This window comes from Rhinoraja longicauda, chromosome 3, assembly GCF_053455715.1.
Source record: "Rhinoraja longicauda isolate Sanriku21f chromosome 3, sRhiLon1.1, whole genome shotgun sequence".
Taxonomy (NCBI): domain Eukaryota; kingdom Metazoa; phylum Chordata; class Chondrichthyes; order Rajiformes; family Arhynchobatidae; genus Rhinoraja; species Rhinoraja longicauda.
This window is the reverse complement of record NC_135955.1, coordinates 21,018,294-21,034,766: the sequence shown is the minus strand read 5'-3', so window position 1 is coordinate 21,034,766 and position 16,473 is coordinate 21,018,294. Positions and strand designations below refer to the sequence as shown.

The window sequence follows — 16,473 nt, the reverse complement described above, 5'->3', positions numbered from 1 at the left end:
ATTAAGGGGTTGGACACGTTAGAGGCAGGAAACATGATCCCAATGTTGGGAGAGTCCAGAACAAGGGGCCACAGTTTAAGAATAAGGGGTAGGCCATTTAGAACTGAGATGAGGAAAAACTTTTTCAGTCAGAGAGTTGTGAATCTGTGGAATTCTCTGCCTCAGAAGGCAGTGAAGGCCAATTCTCTGAATGCATTCAAGAGAGAGCTAGATAGAACTCTTAAGGATAGCGGAGTCAGGGGGTATGGGGAGAAGGCAGGAACGGGGTACTGATTGAGAATGATCAACCATGATCACATTGAATGGCGGTGCTGGCTCGAAGGGCCGAATGGCCTCCTCCTGCACCTATTGTCTATTGTCTATAAGAACTTATTAAAACATGGAACTATCCCCCCAGAAAGTTTTGAGGTTGGGTAGTAGCGTGATCAGATGGCAATTAGAATACTAAGATCAGAGGGTTTTAATTGCATCCTGGTTGTTAAAGGTAATGTATTAATAGCAATTGAATTTATGAGCAAAAAAACTGCAGCTGTTGGAAATCTGAAATAAAAAGCAAAAAGTGCTGAACTTACACAGCAGGTTATGAATCATCAGTGGAGGGAGATACCTTTCGTTCAAGACCCCTTTGACAAAATGAGATTGAGAATGTTGGCTGGTGTGGGCAAATTTGGCCGAAGGGCCTGTTTCCAAGCTGTATCACTCTATGACTCTATGACTCTAATACGTTTTAAATTGCAGAGAGGAGGGACAATGGAGAGGACAGGGCAAGTTAAATGGAATTGATTTTCGATCAGTCTACGCAGAGAAAAACACATCTGAGAGGAATGATTCCTGTGTCACTAAATCTTTCTGGATAGTTTCTAAAAGTAAAAACATTATGGGAGATCCAGAAATGACCTCAAATCTAACTATAAAATCAGGGTATGTCAGAAACACCCAGCTAGTCAGGCAGCATCTGTAGAGAGAGGAGCAGAATTAAAGCTTGGTTGATGATCTTCTGAAGCAGTGTCTTTGACCTGAAACACTAATTCGTTTTCTCACACCACAGATGCTGCCTGACCTGTTGAGTGTTTCCTGAACAGTTCCAATCCCATCACATTGATGTGAGATGAAATATACTAAAATGGTTCACTAATTGCCAGTCAGCAAAGGTTATTTGAAATACCGATGTCATAGAATCATAGATATTTACAGCTCAGATGGATTTTATTGAACCATCATATTCTCAGCAGCTGGACTATTTGGTTATTCCCATTTCCCAGTTCTTTGTCCAGAGCCTAGAATGTCAGGTGGTCATTCAAGTGAAGCCCCGGTTTATTAAATGGGGTTAAAGGGTATGTCCCTCCACCAGCCTTTGTGCTCCAATCCCCCACTACACTTTGGATAAAGGAGTTTAATTCCTCAACTCCTTCCACCAATTAATTTAAATTGATGCCCCCTATTGATCAACTGGTCCATCAAGGGAAATAGCCCAGTGCATTCAGTCAACACCTGACATAATTTTAAACACTTTAATAGAATTCCTTTCGGCAACCCTTTTTCAAAAGAACCTTCCAGTAGGCTGGTAACAATTCCATGCTGTAAATGTCCCTTTTCTAAGACTGGTGCTTTACATTTATACTGTATCATCTCAGCTGAACCTTTTTGGGCATTTCCTGCGGTCAGAACCAATGTATTGGTATTAGTTTATAATTGAAATATGTATCGAGACACAGTGCAAAACCTTGTTATCCACGCAAATCATACCATACGTCAATAATTTAGTTCAGTTTGGAGATACAGCATGGAAAGAGGCCCTTTGGCCCATTGAGTCCACATAGACCATCCATCACCCTAATTCTGTTACCCCACTATCACATCCACTCCCTACACAATAAGAGTAATTTACAGAGGCCAATTAAACTACAAACCCACATATTTGGGATGTGGGAGGAAAGTGAAGGACCCGGGGGAAACACATTGGTCACCGGGCGCATGAGCAAACTCCACACAGACAGCTCCAAGATCAGGATTGAACTTGGGTCTCTGATGCTGTGAAGCAGCAGCTCTACCTGCTGCACCAATGTGCCACCCTAAGGTACTTAAAAACAGAAAATAAATGGAGTGCAGAATATAGTGTTAGAGAGAAGTTGCAGATTTAAAAAAATGCAAGGGTTGCAATGAGGTAGATTGGAGGCACTGGAATATATCCTTAGTTTATGAGAGGTTTGTTCAGGAGACTAATAATAGAGGGGAAGAAGCTGACATTAAATTTGGCGGTATGTGCTTTGAAGCTTTTGTATCTTCTGCTCATTGGGAGAGGAAGGAACAGTGGGAACTTGTATTCAGAGTGATAAGGGGGAAAGGTGGATACAAATTATCAATCGTACCGAAAGGCGGAGAAGCATCATATTGATGTGTTCATATATAACATGCATAATTATTACCGCAGTTGAAGTACAATCAGAAAATAGATCTCTGCTTCAAAGCCGTATCTTTCTTTGAGTTGTCTTATTTTCATAAAGATAGAATGACATAAAAGAGCAATATCTTCAGTTTCATCTAATTAACAACAATAATCTTTCAGTGCATGTCCTGACTATAAATGAATCCTTGCAATGAGGATCTATAAAATCTATAAAAACAAAGGCAATGTAAAATCATTTTACTGAACGGATAAAGATGACCCCTTTCATTTCTGTAACATTTGCATTCTTCCTGGTGACGTTGCTGTATGTTTGTCAGCTTGTCCTTCACTGTTTGCCTTTGGACCAAATGACAACTTGCACATGGAAAGAGAATTGTAGTTGACAGTGCATCTGTCCGCGGGACTGTCCTCACCACCTGAGAGCAGTCCAGCAGCTGAAGGACATGATGAGTGTAGACTTACATAACAAGTACATCTCTGAGCTTTCGTCTGGCAGTGAAACAGATCATTCAGATCACCTGCTCCATTTTCGTGCTTGTATTCCACAAAAACATTGCCCCCACACCACACAATCCACTCACACCTTGTTATTTACAGCAAAATCCAAAACCTATTTAGGAGTAAAGATTGTTATCAGATTGTGAGTATCTCCATATAGACTACGACTTTTCAGTGCAGTTCCTAAGGGCCTTAGACATTTTTATTCACCCATCCCACTGGCTCACGTTCATCACACCTCCACAGATACTGCCTGACCTGTTGAGTTCATCTGGCATTTGTATTTTGCCCTAAGATTTTAGCATCTGCAGTTTCTCATGAAGCCATTGACCTTGATTAAAAAGGTAAGTACAATAAGGTTTGTTTATTTTTCTTTATTTTATTTGATGTTTTTGGCTAAGTTTTAATAATTTAAGGTATTTTTCAGTACAGGCTCTCCCTGGGTTACAAACCAACCTATGGATGACCCGACATATGCAGAAGTTTCTGTAACAATCTTAAATTCAGAAGTTGAGCATAGGTTCATACATAAGTTTGTTCTGACGAACACAGAACTAATTTTCGCTCTTTTCACTTCCAGCAATAATTTTGTGTTCCCCATCTTATGCGTTTTTCATGTAATTCATTACAATACTGTAGAGGTATGCTTACATATCAAGTTTTTTTGTTGTTGTATTTTCTGACTAATGAACAAACTTGAATTATGAATTTTTGTTCATTAACTGTTCATTACCCAAAGGCAGCATGTACATTTAAGTCTGAAGAAAGGTCTCGATCTAAAACATCACCCATTCCTTCTATCCAGAGATGCTACCTGTCCCACTGAGTTAGAAACATAGAAACATAGAAAATAGGTGCAGGAGTAGGCCATTCGGCCCTTCGAGCCTGCACCGCCATTCAATATGATCATGGCTGATCATCCAACTCAGTATCCTGTACCTGCCTTCTCTCCATACCCCCTGATCCCTTTAGCCACAAGGGCCACATCTAACTCCCTCTTAAATATAGCCAATGAACTGGCCTCAACTACCCTCTGTGGCAGAGAATTCCACAGATTCACCACTCTCTGTGTGAAAAAAAAGTTCTCATCTCGGTCCTAAAAGACCCCCCTTATCCTTAAACTGTGACCCCTTGTTCTGGACTTCCCCAACGTAGGGAACAATCTTCCTGCATCTAGCCTGTCCAACCCCTTAAGAATTTTGTAAGTTTCTATAAGATCCCCCCTCAATCTTCTAAATTCCAGTGAGTACAAGCCGAGTCTATCCAGTCTTTCTTCATATGAAAGTCCTGCCATCCCAGGAATCAATCTGGTGAACCTTCTCTGTACTCCCTCTATGGCAAGAATGTCTTTCCTCAGATTAGGAGACAAAAACTGTACGCAATACTCCAGGTGTGGTCTCACCAATGCCCTGTACAACTGCAGCAGAACCTCCCTGCTCCTATACTCAAATCCCCTCGCTATGAATGCCAACATACCATTCGCTTTCTTCACTGCCTGCTGCACCTGCATGCCTACTTTCAATGACTGGTGTACCACGACACCCAGGTCTCGTTGCATCTCCCCTTTTCCTAATCGGCCACCATTCAGGTAATAGTCTGCTTTCCTGTTCTTGACACCAAAGACAACCTCACATTTATCCACATTATACTGCATCTGCCATGCATTTGCCCACTCACCTAACCTATCCTAACCTATCCAAGTCACCTTGCAGCCTCCTAGCATCCTCCTCACAGCTAACACTGCCACCCAGCTTCGTGTCATCCACAAACTTGGAGATGTTGCATTCAATTCCCTCATCCAAATCATTAATATATATTGTAAATAGCTGGGGTCCCAGCACTGAGCCTTGCGGTACCCCACTAGTCACTGCCTGCCATTCTGAAAAAGACCCGTTTATTCCTACTCTTTCCTACTCCAGCATTTTGTGTCTATCTTCAGATGGAAGAAGGGCAGGTTCATGACTGAATATCTCAGCCTCAGAAGCCAAATATCTGACTATTGACCTCACCAATGTTCCTCTCTATCATTATATATGTATATCTTCACAGTTATAGTTCAGTTATCTCCTCTAGAGTGTGCCAATGCATTAAAATTGTATTCAATTATTTATATTTTAAAACTCTTTTCTTTGGTCTGCCATTTCCTGGCAGGACATTTTAGCTGCTGCAAGATGTTAGTCCACTTTGACAATGGGAGTAATTGCTTAAGTGACAGAGATTGGCAGAATCAAAAGATTGGAGCGTTACGTGGCTGATGATGAAAGATGGGAGAGATGTGGATGAGACAATGTGTGTTCAGCAGCCTTCAGAATGGCTGACATCACTCAGTGGTTAGGTGATTGCAGAATATATCTGTCTGGTAAATGTCAACACTTTGCTGATACTGAGAAGTGTCTCTCAGACAGCATCATGCACAGGCAATGTTAACATAACCGAAGTATGAATACAACACGAAGATAGGCGCAAGAAGCTGGAGTAACTCAGCGGGACACGCGGCGTCACTGAAGAGAGGGAATGGGTGACGTTTCGGGTCGAGAACCTTCTTTGTACAGCACCATCAAATGGACTGATTTGATGGTAAAATAACATCAAAATGCTGAATTCCTCTGGCTTTTGATAATGTGGGCAGGATATGATTGATCCACACATCCAGCAAGCAATGTGAAGTTTACATTGTTATTCATCTGGAAAATGACCAGCTGGCTAAAATTTTAAAGCAAAGCAGGAGGGAATATTCTGTTCTTGCTTGTTTATTCAAATACAGAGTTGTTCCAAAAATATCTATATTAATTATGCCTAAGTAACAAGGGAATTTGGTTTCCTTTTATAAAGTACATAGAGTGGAAGGTCATTCTTGGTAAGAGTTGCTAAGCGCACAATGTAATTGAGGCTTCACATTATGTTTTGTTTCTAATATTTTATCCAGGAATTTCAAAAATAGGGTAACACAGTTATTGCAACTTTTAAAGAGCACATGCATTGCAGAAGTAGGAAGTCTGAGAGAAAAAAAATATTCAGCAGGTCTTTGCAAAGAGAAACAGAATTAACACCCCAGGACAATGACCTTTCATCAGAAATAGAAATCAAACATGCTTTGAATTGCAGAGAAGGAGGAGGTGTGAAGAGAACAAAAGGATTGTCTATGATGGAGTGGAGTCCAAGAGACACCGAATGATGCCAAATGCAGTGGGGCTGGCTCAGAGAGGGTGTTGAAGGTGCTTCAGTCTGGCAGGGTGAGATTCAAATAGGAGACGAGAAGAGTCAGGGAGAGAGAAAAACAAAAAATGTGAGAAAAATACTGAAGTTACTGACATATAACGGAATGCTAGATATGCCCAGATAGCATCTGTAGACTTTGCAAAACTGATGCAATAATTAGCCAGAGAAAGGGACTCGACCTGAAATGTCACCTATATAGGTTCACCAGGTGTGCTGCCTGACCCGTTATGCCAGCATTTTGTGTCTTTCTTTCAATAATTACTAATTGATAACCTTTCAGATGAAACGCTGTTCCTCAAACTTTTGTAAGAGAGGTAAGAGGGGGAGTAGGGTAGAGAATTAAAATGGCAGCTTCGTGCATTGACCAAAAGCAATGGAGGATGAAATTCTGCCCCAGAGTCTTCAGATGGATGCTCAGCATTCACAGGTTCTTGTTTGAACCTGTTACCTGCCTAAAGAGGCATAGGACTACTTGGTGCTTGTGTGATCTTGCCCTCAGGCAGAGTCTAAAACAGGAGCAAAAATAAGCTGCACAGCCCTGAAACCTGCTCCAGCATTCTATCAGATGACTGATCTGATCTCCCACTTCCTTTGTCAAGTCAAGACTCTTCTTCAGACTGAGAGTCGGGAAAGGGGAACAGGAGATATAAATGGTGCTTAGGAGAAATGAATGGAAGATGTACAAAAAGCAACGATAGTCAAGGAAATATGGGCCACACAATAGGCCATTGGTGGCTCTAGGATAGGTGACAATGAATAAACAGACACTCAACAGATGACAGTAAAACTAGTACGACAACTAGGGTGGATAGGGGACAGAGAGAGAGAGGGAATGCAAGGGTTACTTGAAGTTAGACAAATCAATATTCATACCACTGGGTTGTAAGCTGCCCAAGTGAAATATGACATGCTGTCCCTGCAATTTATGTTAGGCATCACTCTGACCATGGAGGAGGCCTGGGACAGACAGGTCAGTGTGGGAATGGGAAGGGGAATTAAAGTGTTTGCAACCGGTCGTCCCAGGTGGACTGAGCGAAGGCAAAACCTTAGGTTATATTTGCCATTACCAATGGGATAAAAGTACTCCATGATACCTGCTAACCACCCTGCCAGCTGTTTGTCCTCGGGTAACATCATTATGATAGATATATCTCATCATGAACACAAATTCACAACATTAGCACAATGACTGTGCCTGGAGAATTGACACAAAGAACCTTTAGAGATCTTGAATTGCGGAAGTGCGTCACAGAGATGCAAGTCCTTTCGTTATTATTTTAAGTATTAAAAAAGCAAGAATGTGTTTTCAAACTCAAGAAGGTTACAGACTCGAAACATTGCCGTTTCTTTTTCATAGATGGCCTAGTGATGACGTCATTGAGGTGTACATGATCATGAAGGGCATGGATAAAATGAACACTCAGTCTTTTTCCCAGTGTAGAGGATTCTAACATTATAGGGCACAGGCTTAAAGTAAAAGGGGAGAGATTTAAGAGGGACCTCAGGGGCAACCTTTTCACCCAGAGGCTGGTCTGTGTCTTGACGGAGCTGCCAGAGGAAATTATAAAAGGGGACACAATTACAATTACGAAACAATTATTAAAAGTCACTTGAACATATATAAGGACTAGAAGGATTTAAAGGGCCATGGGCGAAATGTAGTTAATTGGAATTAGCCCACTATGCTGACTTGGTTGCATGGACAAGGTGAGCTATATGACTCAATTACTTTAAATGGCTAGCAGTGTCCATGAGGTCAAATTGTCCTTACTGTGACCGTTGATTAGACTAGAAACTGTAGCTTTTAGCTATTCCCACCAAAGTCTGAGACTTGCTGTCTGATACAGTGTGTGGAATCAATCACTAGATCAGATCAGATTAGCTTAATTTATTGTAACATACAACAGGGTGCAATGAACTTTCATGTTCACATGGAGCTAAATGAGCAAATAGTATACATGTAGTAATAATAAATATAACAATAAAAGGAGTTGTAGTTATTTACAACAGTGCAATCTGAAGAGGTGCAAATAAAATGGAATAACGGACTGACAGAATAATGGAATAACAATACACTCTGTTACTGAAGTCACATGGAATCTAAACATAGTTCTCAGTCTGAGGAAGAACCTTGGATCCTGTACCCACCTGGTGCAGGGAATAAAACAATTGATATCACTGAAGATTCTGGTCTAATGGACTAGGACTTAAAACGGAAAGTAATTAGCTTGATTCGGTTTTATGTTGTTAATTATTTCTAAGAGTTTTAAAGTATTTTAAGAAATATTAAGACTTTTCATCATTTACAATAAGGTTTACTTTAATTTTTCAACAGTTCTAAAATGTCTTTGACTTTTGCATGTAAAAACCATTAACTTCAGCGACAGCTTTAACAGAAGGCAAAGCTCCAGCTTCAGCTTTGCCTTCTGTCAAGATTTATTAGGGAAGGACTTCTGTGTTTTACCAATGCAGTCTAATCAGGGTTCAGACCTCGTCTTTAGACCCATGGATTGGTTATCTGCATCCATGTCAGGTAAGTGTTAACAGATGGGGGTCTTGACCATTCAATCTTGTCAATGGAAAGTGTCCACCATGAACCAGCCCAATATCATGTTGCTGCTTTCTGCTCTCATGTTCTCCTTTATGTTTTGTTACCTTCAGTGCAGATGGACATTTTGAATCCTCCCTCATGACCAAGGCTATGGTAAAATACAATGGGACCGTGAGGTGGACACCACCTGCGAGCTACAAGAGCTCTTGCACAATAGATGTCACATTTTTTCCATTCGACAAACAGAACTGCTCAATGAAATTTAGATCGTGGACCTATGATGGTGGATTGGTCGACCTCATTCTCGTGGACCAAGATGTGGACCAGAAGGATTTTTTTGACAATGGAGAGTGGGAAATCTTAAATGCCACTGGGATGAAAGGGACAAGAAGTGATGACTATTATTCCTACCCATTTATCACTTATTCTTTTATATTGAGGCGCTTGCCTTTGTTCTACACACTATTCCTCATTGTCCCTTGCCTCGGCTTATCTCTTCTAACTGTCCTGGTATTTTACTCGCCGTCAGATGAAGGCGAGAAGCTATCATTGTCCACTTCAGTTCTAGTCTCCTTGACTGTGTTCCTCTTGCTTATTGAAGAAATAATCCCTTCCTCTTCAAGGGTTATCCCTTTGATTGGCGAGTACTTATTATTTATTATGATCTTTGTCACCCTTTCGATCATTGTCACTGTCTTCGTTATAAACGTTCATCACCGATCCTCAACCACTTACCACCCCATGGCTCCATGGGTTAAGAAGCTGTTTCTTCAGACCCTTCCCAGGCTTTTGTGCATGAGGGGCCACACTGATCGCTACCACCACTGTCCAGGAAGTGCTCCGAATAGTCCAAAGGGAAAACAAAAAGCCTCTGAGAAGCATCGTCATACTTCTTCGACAAGGAGTGATGAACATGCAGCAATGGTGACCATCCTAGAAAAGGCTGCTGAGTCGGTGAGATACATCTCAAGCCACATGAAGAAGGAGCATTCCATTCGAGAGGTAAAGACGTTGGGTGTGTGTGAAAAACCCCATCAGTTATCACAACAGAGTAATACCACTAAAATGCATTCATTGCCACTTCATTCAATCACTGGAAACAATTTCCAGCAAAAATGGTGTAATTGTGATCACTTGAGACTTCTCTTAGAAACAGTCTTCAATTTCCTTTTCATTCTGCCATTTCAAAATGTTCCTCTTTTATGTGCTGCAGTATTGATTTTTTTTTGTGAGAGAGCAGCAAAGGAGATTTGAAATGTTATGATGACTGCTAGTCTCTACAACTTGGTGAGGTACTCTGATGCACTGAGGTAGAAACCTCATTCCCCTGCTCCCTTCCCCTCCTCCCAATGATTATCTCCATCCCAAGTCCCATACTTCCCTTTTAACACCCTCTTTCCCCTGTCCCATTCCACCCATATCCTTCCCTCCGGTTTTACATCTTGAGAGGTCCGATGTCTTGAGAGGTCGGGAGCTTTTCTCTTGAAGGTTGGGAGGTGTGGGTGCCGGAAATGAAAACAGAAAAGTTCTTGTTTTCAAACTTAATTTCCATATATTTAGTCTTTTCCAAAAACAGGTAAACTTAATTGTTTGCAGACGGGTACACAAAACCAAAACAGGTAGTTAACTCAAAACTGTAGCTTGCTGCCTTCTTACAAAATATAACTCAAACGCTGCTTCTCTTCCTGTCTGCCCCAGTCGTTGTCTCTCTCTTTAAATACACTGCTTCCCTTCCCTTTTAGCTCTCTCACTGAGGCAATCAGCTCAGCTGGTTTAGCTGGGCAGCAATCAGTGTCAGCAGCAATCAGTGTCAGCAGCAATCAGTGTCAGCAGCAATCAGTGTCAGCAGCAATCAGTATCAGCAGCAATCAGTGTCAGCAGCAATCAGTGTCAGCAGCAATCAGTGTCAGCAGGGCAGGCAGCCCTGCTGACTATGGGTTTTGTAGTCTTTTGCTGGCAGCCATGATGGTTTGTAGTCCTTGTTGCGTCCACTGGGAGGAAATGTATCTCCCCTCTATGACTCTACCTCTCATGATATCACAACCTCTTCTTATCTTATCTGGTCACCATTTGTCTTCACTTCGAGCCTTTATCACTGACTGCACTAATCTGCCAATCATCCTCCCTCTCCCTTTTATTTCTCCTCCCCCCTCCACCCCCCCCTTCTCCTGTACCCACCTTTCACTTGCCAGGGTTTCCTCCACCCCCACCTTTCCACCTTTCTGCTCTTCCCTTCTCCCACCAGGCCGAAGAAAGGTCCCAACCTGAAATGTTGTCTGGCCATTCCCTCCACAGATGCTTCATCACCCAGCAAGTTTGTCCCGCTGTTTATTTCCAAGCAAAATAGTTGGCCTTGAGGCGCAAAGCCCATGCATTGGACCACCATTTAATAATCCAAATTCAAGTACCAAGAAGCTTATCATCTGAGTTTGTCAATTTCAGTATTAACCAGAATAGTTTTGGAAAGTGGCCCATCTCATGGATTTAGTTTAATTGATGTCAGGTGCCTTTTCTGGTTTGAAAAGTAAAATAGCTGATGATTCCTAGGTATTTATATTAAATTCACTAATATACAATACATTGCATGTCATAAATAGCCTCAGCTCGGAATAAATAGAGAAATAACCAGGATTTGTAAAGTAGCATCTTATGTCCATTCATTCATGTTGCCAGGAATAGAGTCTGAGCTCTTAACTGAGGTTGGGACTCTATTCCTTGGAGAACAGGATGATGAGCGGTGACCTTATAGAGGATCATGAGAGGAATAGATCAGGTAGATGCGCAGAGTCTTGCCCAGAGTAGGTGAATTGAGGACCAGAGGACATAGTTTTATGGTGAAGGGGAAAAGATTTAATAGGAATCTGAGGGGTAATGTTTTCACACAAAGGGTGGTGGGTGTATGGAACAAGCTGCCAAAGGAGGTAGTTGAGGCAGGGACTATCCCAACATTTAAGAAACAGTCAGACAGCTAAATGGATAGGACAGGTTTGGAGGGATATGTACCAAACACGGGCAGGTGGGACTCGTGGAGCTGAGACATGTTGGCCGATGTGGGAATGTTAGGCCGAAGGGCCTGTTTCCACACTGTATCACTCTATGACTCTATGACTCCATTCATTCATGTTTTCTTTCTCCAGGAGTCTGAATGCATCTTTAATGTCGGCTGAATCGGAGTGCCATTCATTAATCTGTTCTCTAAATTACCAATAGTTGATGCATCTAATCCACTGTTCCCAAAACTGTTTATCTATTTGTGCTTTAGAAATGTAAAGAAAATAATAGTTTGGTAGATGCCTATCCCTCCATCTCTTCAAACAGTGCAGTTCACGTTCTATCTTCCATCCAAAAATCACAGGTTTTCTTTGGGATGTGCTAATAATGCTCAGATTATTGTTCTTTCTCTCTGTTTAGGTTGTGGAAGACTGGAAATTTGTAGCTCAAGTTCTGGACCGGATTTTCTTATGGATATTTTTGCTAGTGGCCATTCTTGGAACAATATTGATATTTGCACCAGCGCTTCGAATGTGGGAGAGCATTGTCATAATGCCCAATGGAAACTATAATTAATCAAGGATGTTAGCCCATTGATACTTTGGAGCTGGTTTGCAAATATATTGCTTGTTACAAGATTCAATTATATTTTGTAGATGGAAAATGATTTGATAAGTAGCTATTTAAAAGGCATGGGGACATATATGTTCATAGATAATGGACATGGTTTTCACTAGATTGCTACGGAAACACCAAAATCTTTCATTGTAAGAATTCTAGGGGGTAAATTATGTACAGGACAATTCAGATTTCTGTGTATTTTGGCAATAAACTGAAAAGTATTGAATTAGATGTTGACCTTGTCAGAGTGACTGCACTCTTTGATCAAATCAATTCATGCAACAATGTTTCTCTCTAATTCCTGCCTTTGAGTGGAAACATGAAAAAACAGGAACAAGAATAAACCCTTTAACCCTTCAAGCCTGCTCCCCCATTCAATACAATACTCCATCAAAATGCAATGTTCCTGCTTGTAAACCTAGTGATCCTTTAGATGCCAGCTTTATAAAATAAATGAGGATTATTCTTTTACATTTGTAGATAAATTGCCCATCCTTAACTGTCCTGGCTTGTACATGATACTGTATCTGTATTTGACATCATTTTCAATAAGATTAGACATGTCGGTGATGGGTGTTATTATTTTGTGATTTCCTCTATTTTAAATTACATTCATCAAACTGCATTACTATTAAATGTAACAAAGGATAGTTGTAATGCAATTGTTCAAAGTTTTGTTCAAAAATGTGGTCAGGATGCAGAGCTCCATGAAAGATTTTCCATTCATAGGGAGGCAAATGGATTTGAATAGAAATTTGAGAAAGAAAGACCACTCTGCCAATTAACTCTACGCTGAACATAATCTGCACCCAGATTACAAATTACAAAGAACTCTCAGCCAATTGTATTTGTGCACATGCTTATCTCTCTTTGAACAAAATAATATACATTTGTCAGCTTGTGATGTATTTCACCTCCTCAAAGCAATATTAGATTATCTGTTCGTTTTCATTACACTTCATTTTACTGTTTTAAAATTTGATTTGTGAAAGAAAAATTCTCCAGCAGGAAGGTGAAAATCTTTCTGCCACTGTCAATGATCACTTGCACAGATGTATTATAACATCACACATTTTTACATTTTTGGCAAAAGAAGACTTTATAAAGCAAGAAAACTTATCATAAGACACCATGCCACAGTTTGTTTGAGGAGTCACGAGCAATAGTCACTTTATTAAAAAGTACCAGCAAAGTAGACGTTGGTGAAGTCAATGACACCAGCTATTCTGTTTATTAATAGTTTATCTTCAGAGATGAAAATTGAGGAGCTATAGGTCTATTGTTATTTATTCATTCATACCATCGTAAGTTCAGCGGATAGACACAAAATGCTGGAAAAACTCAACGGGACAGGCAGCATCTCTGGAGAGAAGGTATGGGTGAAATTTTGGGTCGAGCTGAGGCTATTTATGACATGCAATGTATTCTTCAGACCCAGACCCGACCCAACCCTTTATTTCTCTCCAGAGATGCTGCCTAGTTATCCCTGCTGAGTTACTCCTGCATTTTGTGTCTATCTTTGGTTTAGAGCAGCATCTGCAGTTCATTCCTTCACATTCCTAATCATTTCAGCAGAGTTTGTTGCTCTGAAACACAAGCACAATTTCAATGTCTTGATATGCATACAAATTATGGTTTGTTGAGTATTGACTTTATTCCTTGTAGCTGCATTCAGTGCTGTTGCAAACTTTAAACTGTTAATTTGTACATGTGTGCTTTAGTAAAATAAACTATTCTCCTGTCATGAACAACCTCTCGTCTCTTGTCTCTATCCTCCATGTAGAATACCAGGGATTATGAACTATTATTTTGAACATAACATGGATCTTTAACCAAGTTTGGAATTATTTAGAGTCATAGAGTCATAGAGTGAGTCATATCCCTCCAAACTTGTCCTATCCATGTACCTGTCTAACTGCTTCTTAAACATTGGAATCGTCCCAGCCTCAACTATCTCCTCTGACAGCTTGTTCAATATACCCACCACCCTTTGTGTGAAAATGTTACCCCTCAGATTTCTCTTAATTTTTTTTCCCTTCATCTTGAACCTATGTCCTCTGGTCTTCGATTCCCCTACTCTGGGCAAGAGATTCTGTGCATCTACCCGATCTATTCCTCTCATGATTTTGTACACATTTCTAAGCTATTCCTGTCTTTCTGTCTTGTAGGATTCCATGATTCTGTGACTTCACTGTGCAGTCCCACTATGGAGAATAGAACATTACATAACTGTAACACTCCTTCGTTAAGCTTTTCATGGTATCTCGGTACATGTGACAATAAACTAAAACTGAACTGAACTTAACATGACCTCAAGACTTTGGTTTTCTTAGTCTTCCATTGCAGGTTCTGGGTGTGTTGGTTCACGAATGCAGAAAGTTAACATAAAATTACAGTAATTGTATTCAGCAGGCAAACACTATCAAGACCTCTAATGCAAGGTATTGAATACAATAATAATGAAAACCTGCTTTGGTTACAGGTGGCTTTGGTGAGACCATACCTGGATGAGTTCGGCACTCTGATCCAGGCAATGACATGTCTGACTTGCAAGCAGTGCTGTATTGAGTTACTAGATTGTTGCCAGAAGTGAGGAGATTGTTTAAGATTAACCTATGTTTGCTGATGTTGGGTGGTGATATCTCTGGATTTCTGAAAGATTCTGAGAGGGATGTACCAGGTGGATGCTGAGAGGAGGTTTCTCTAAACTGGTCTACAACTAAGAAATGGGGTTTCAGGATAAGAGAGCCTATGTTTGGAACCGAGATATGGAGGAATTTCAGTTCTCAGTGGACTTTAAATCTTTGAAATAGAGTCATAGAATGATACAGTGTGGAAACAGGTGCTTCAGACCAACTTGCCCACACCGGCCAACATGTCCCAGTTACACTAGTCCCAACTGCCTGCGTTTGGTCCATATCCCTTCAAACCTGTCCTATCTGTGTACCTTAAATGTCAGGATAGTCCCTGCCTCAACTACCTCCTCTGGCAGCTTATCCCATACACCCACCACCCTTTGTGTGAAAATTTTACTCCTCTGATTTCTATGAAATCTTTTTCCCTTCATCTTAAACCTATGTCCTCTGGTCCTCGATTCACCTAGTCTGGGCAAGAGACTCTGTGCATCTACCCGATCTATTCCTCTCATGATTTTATATATCTCAATAAGATCACCCCTCATCTGTGTTCCAGAAAATAGAGTCCCAGCCTACTCAACCTCTCCCTACAGCTCAGACCCTCTGGTCCTGGTAACATCTTCGTAAATCTTCTCTGTGCCCTTTCCAACTTGACAACATCTTTCAAATAACATGGTGCTCAGAACAAAACACAATACTCTAAATGTGGCCTCTCCAACGTCTTATCCAACTGCAACATGACTTCCCAACTTCTCTACTCAGAACTTCAATACTCAGAATGTTCTACTACAGAGGATTGCACAAGCTCAATCATTTTGTATAAACATGATTGTGAAGAATAAATGTTTGGGATATGGGGACCATGCTGGAGAGTAGAGTTGTAAGCTTGGCGTTATTATATGAAGGGTGGAGAGACTTACGAAACTGTGTAGTTTACTCTTGCTCCTGTCCCTTATCATCTTTGTGAGTCTTGACCCTCAAATCTGTACAGACGTTGGTGAGGCCGCATTTGGAGAATTGTGCAGAGTTTTGGTCACCCTGCTACAGGAGGGATGTCACTAAGCTGTAAAGAGTTGAGAGAAGATTTACAAAGGTTGCCAGGACTTGAAGGTCTGAGCTATAGGGAGAGGCTGGGCAGATTAGGACTTTATTCCTTGGAGCAGAGGAATGGTGATCTTATAGAAGTGTATAAAATCAAGAGGGAATAGATAGGCTGGATGAACAGAGTATTTTACCCAGAGTAGGGGTACCAGAGTAGGACAGGAAGCAAAGAGTAGGAATAAACGGGTCCTTTTCGGAATGGCAGGCAGTGATTAGTGGGGTACCGCAAGGCTCAGTGCTGGGACCCCAGTTATTTACAGTGTATATTAATGATTTGGACGAGGGAATTGAATGCAACATCTCTAAGTTTGCGGATGACACGAAGCTGGGTGGCAGTGTTAGCTGCGAGGAGGATGCTAGGAGGCTGCAGAGTGACTTGGATAGATTAGGCGAGTGGGCAAATGCATGGCAGATGCAATATAATGTGGATAAATGTGAGGTTATCCACT

The 16,473-nt window shown here is 41.0% G+C and overlaps 1 protein-coding gene across 1 annotated transcript in view; it reads left to right on the top strand.

Moving 5' to 3' along the window:
• Positions 1-14,161, top strand: part of LOC144590052 (neuronal acetylcholine receptor subunit beta-3-like) — a 33,835-nt gene extending 19,674 nt beyond the window's left edge. Inside the window, exons 5-6 of the mRNA XM_078394922.1 lie at positions 8,786-9,677; positions 12,087-14,161. Coding sequence (XP_078251048.1) covers positions 8,786-9,677; positions 12,087-12,242 — 1,048 coding nt within the window. The 3' untranslated portion in view covers positions 12,243-14,161. The remainder of the gene's footprint in view (positions 1-8,785; positions 9,678-12,086) is intronic.
• Positions 14,162-16,473: the final 2,312 nt, after the last annotated feature.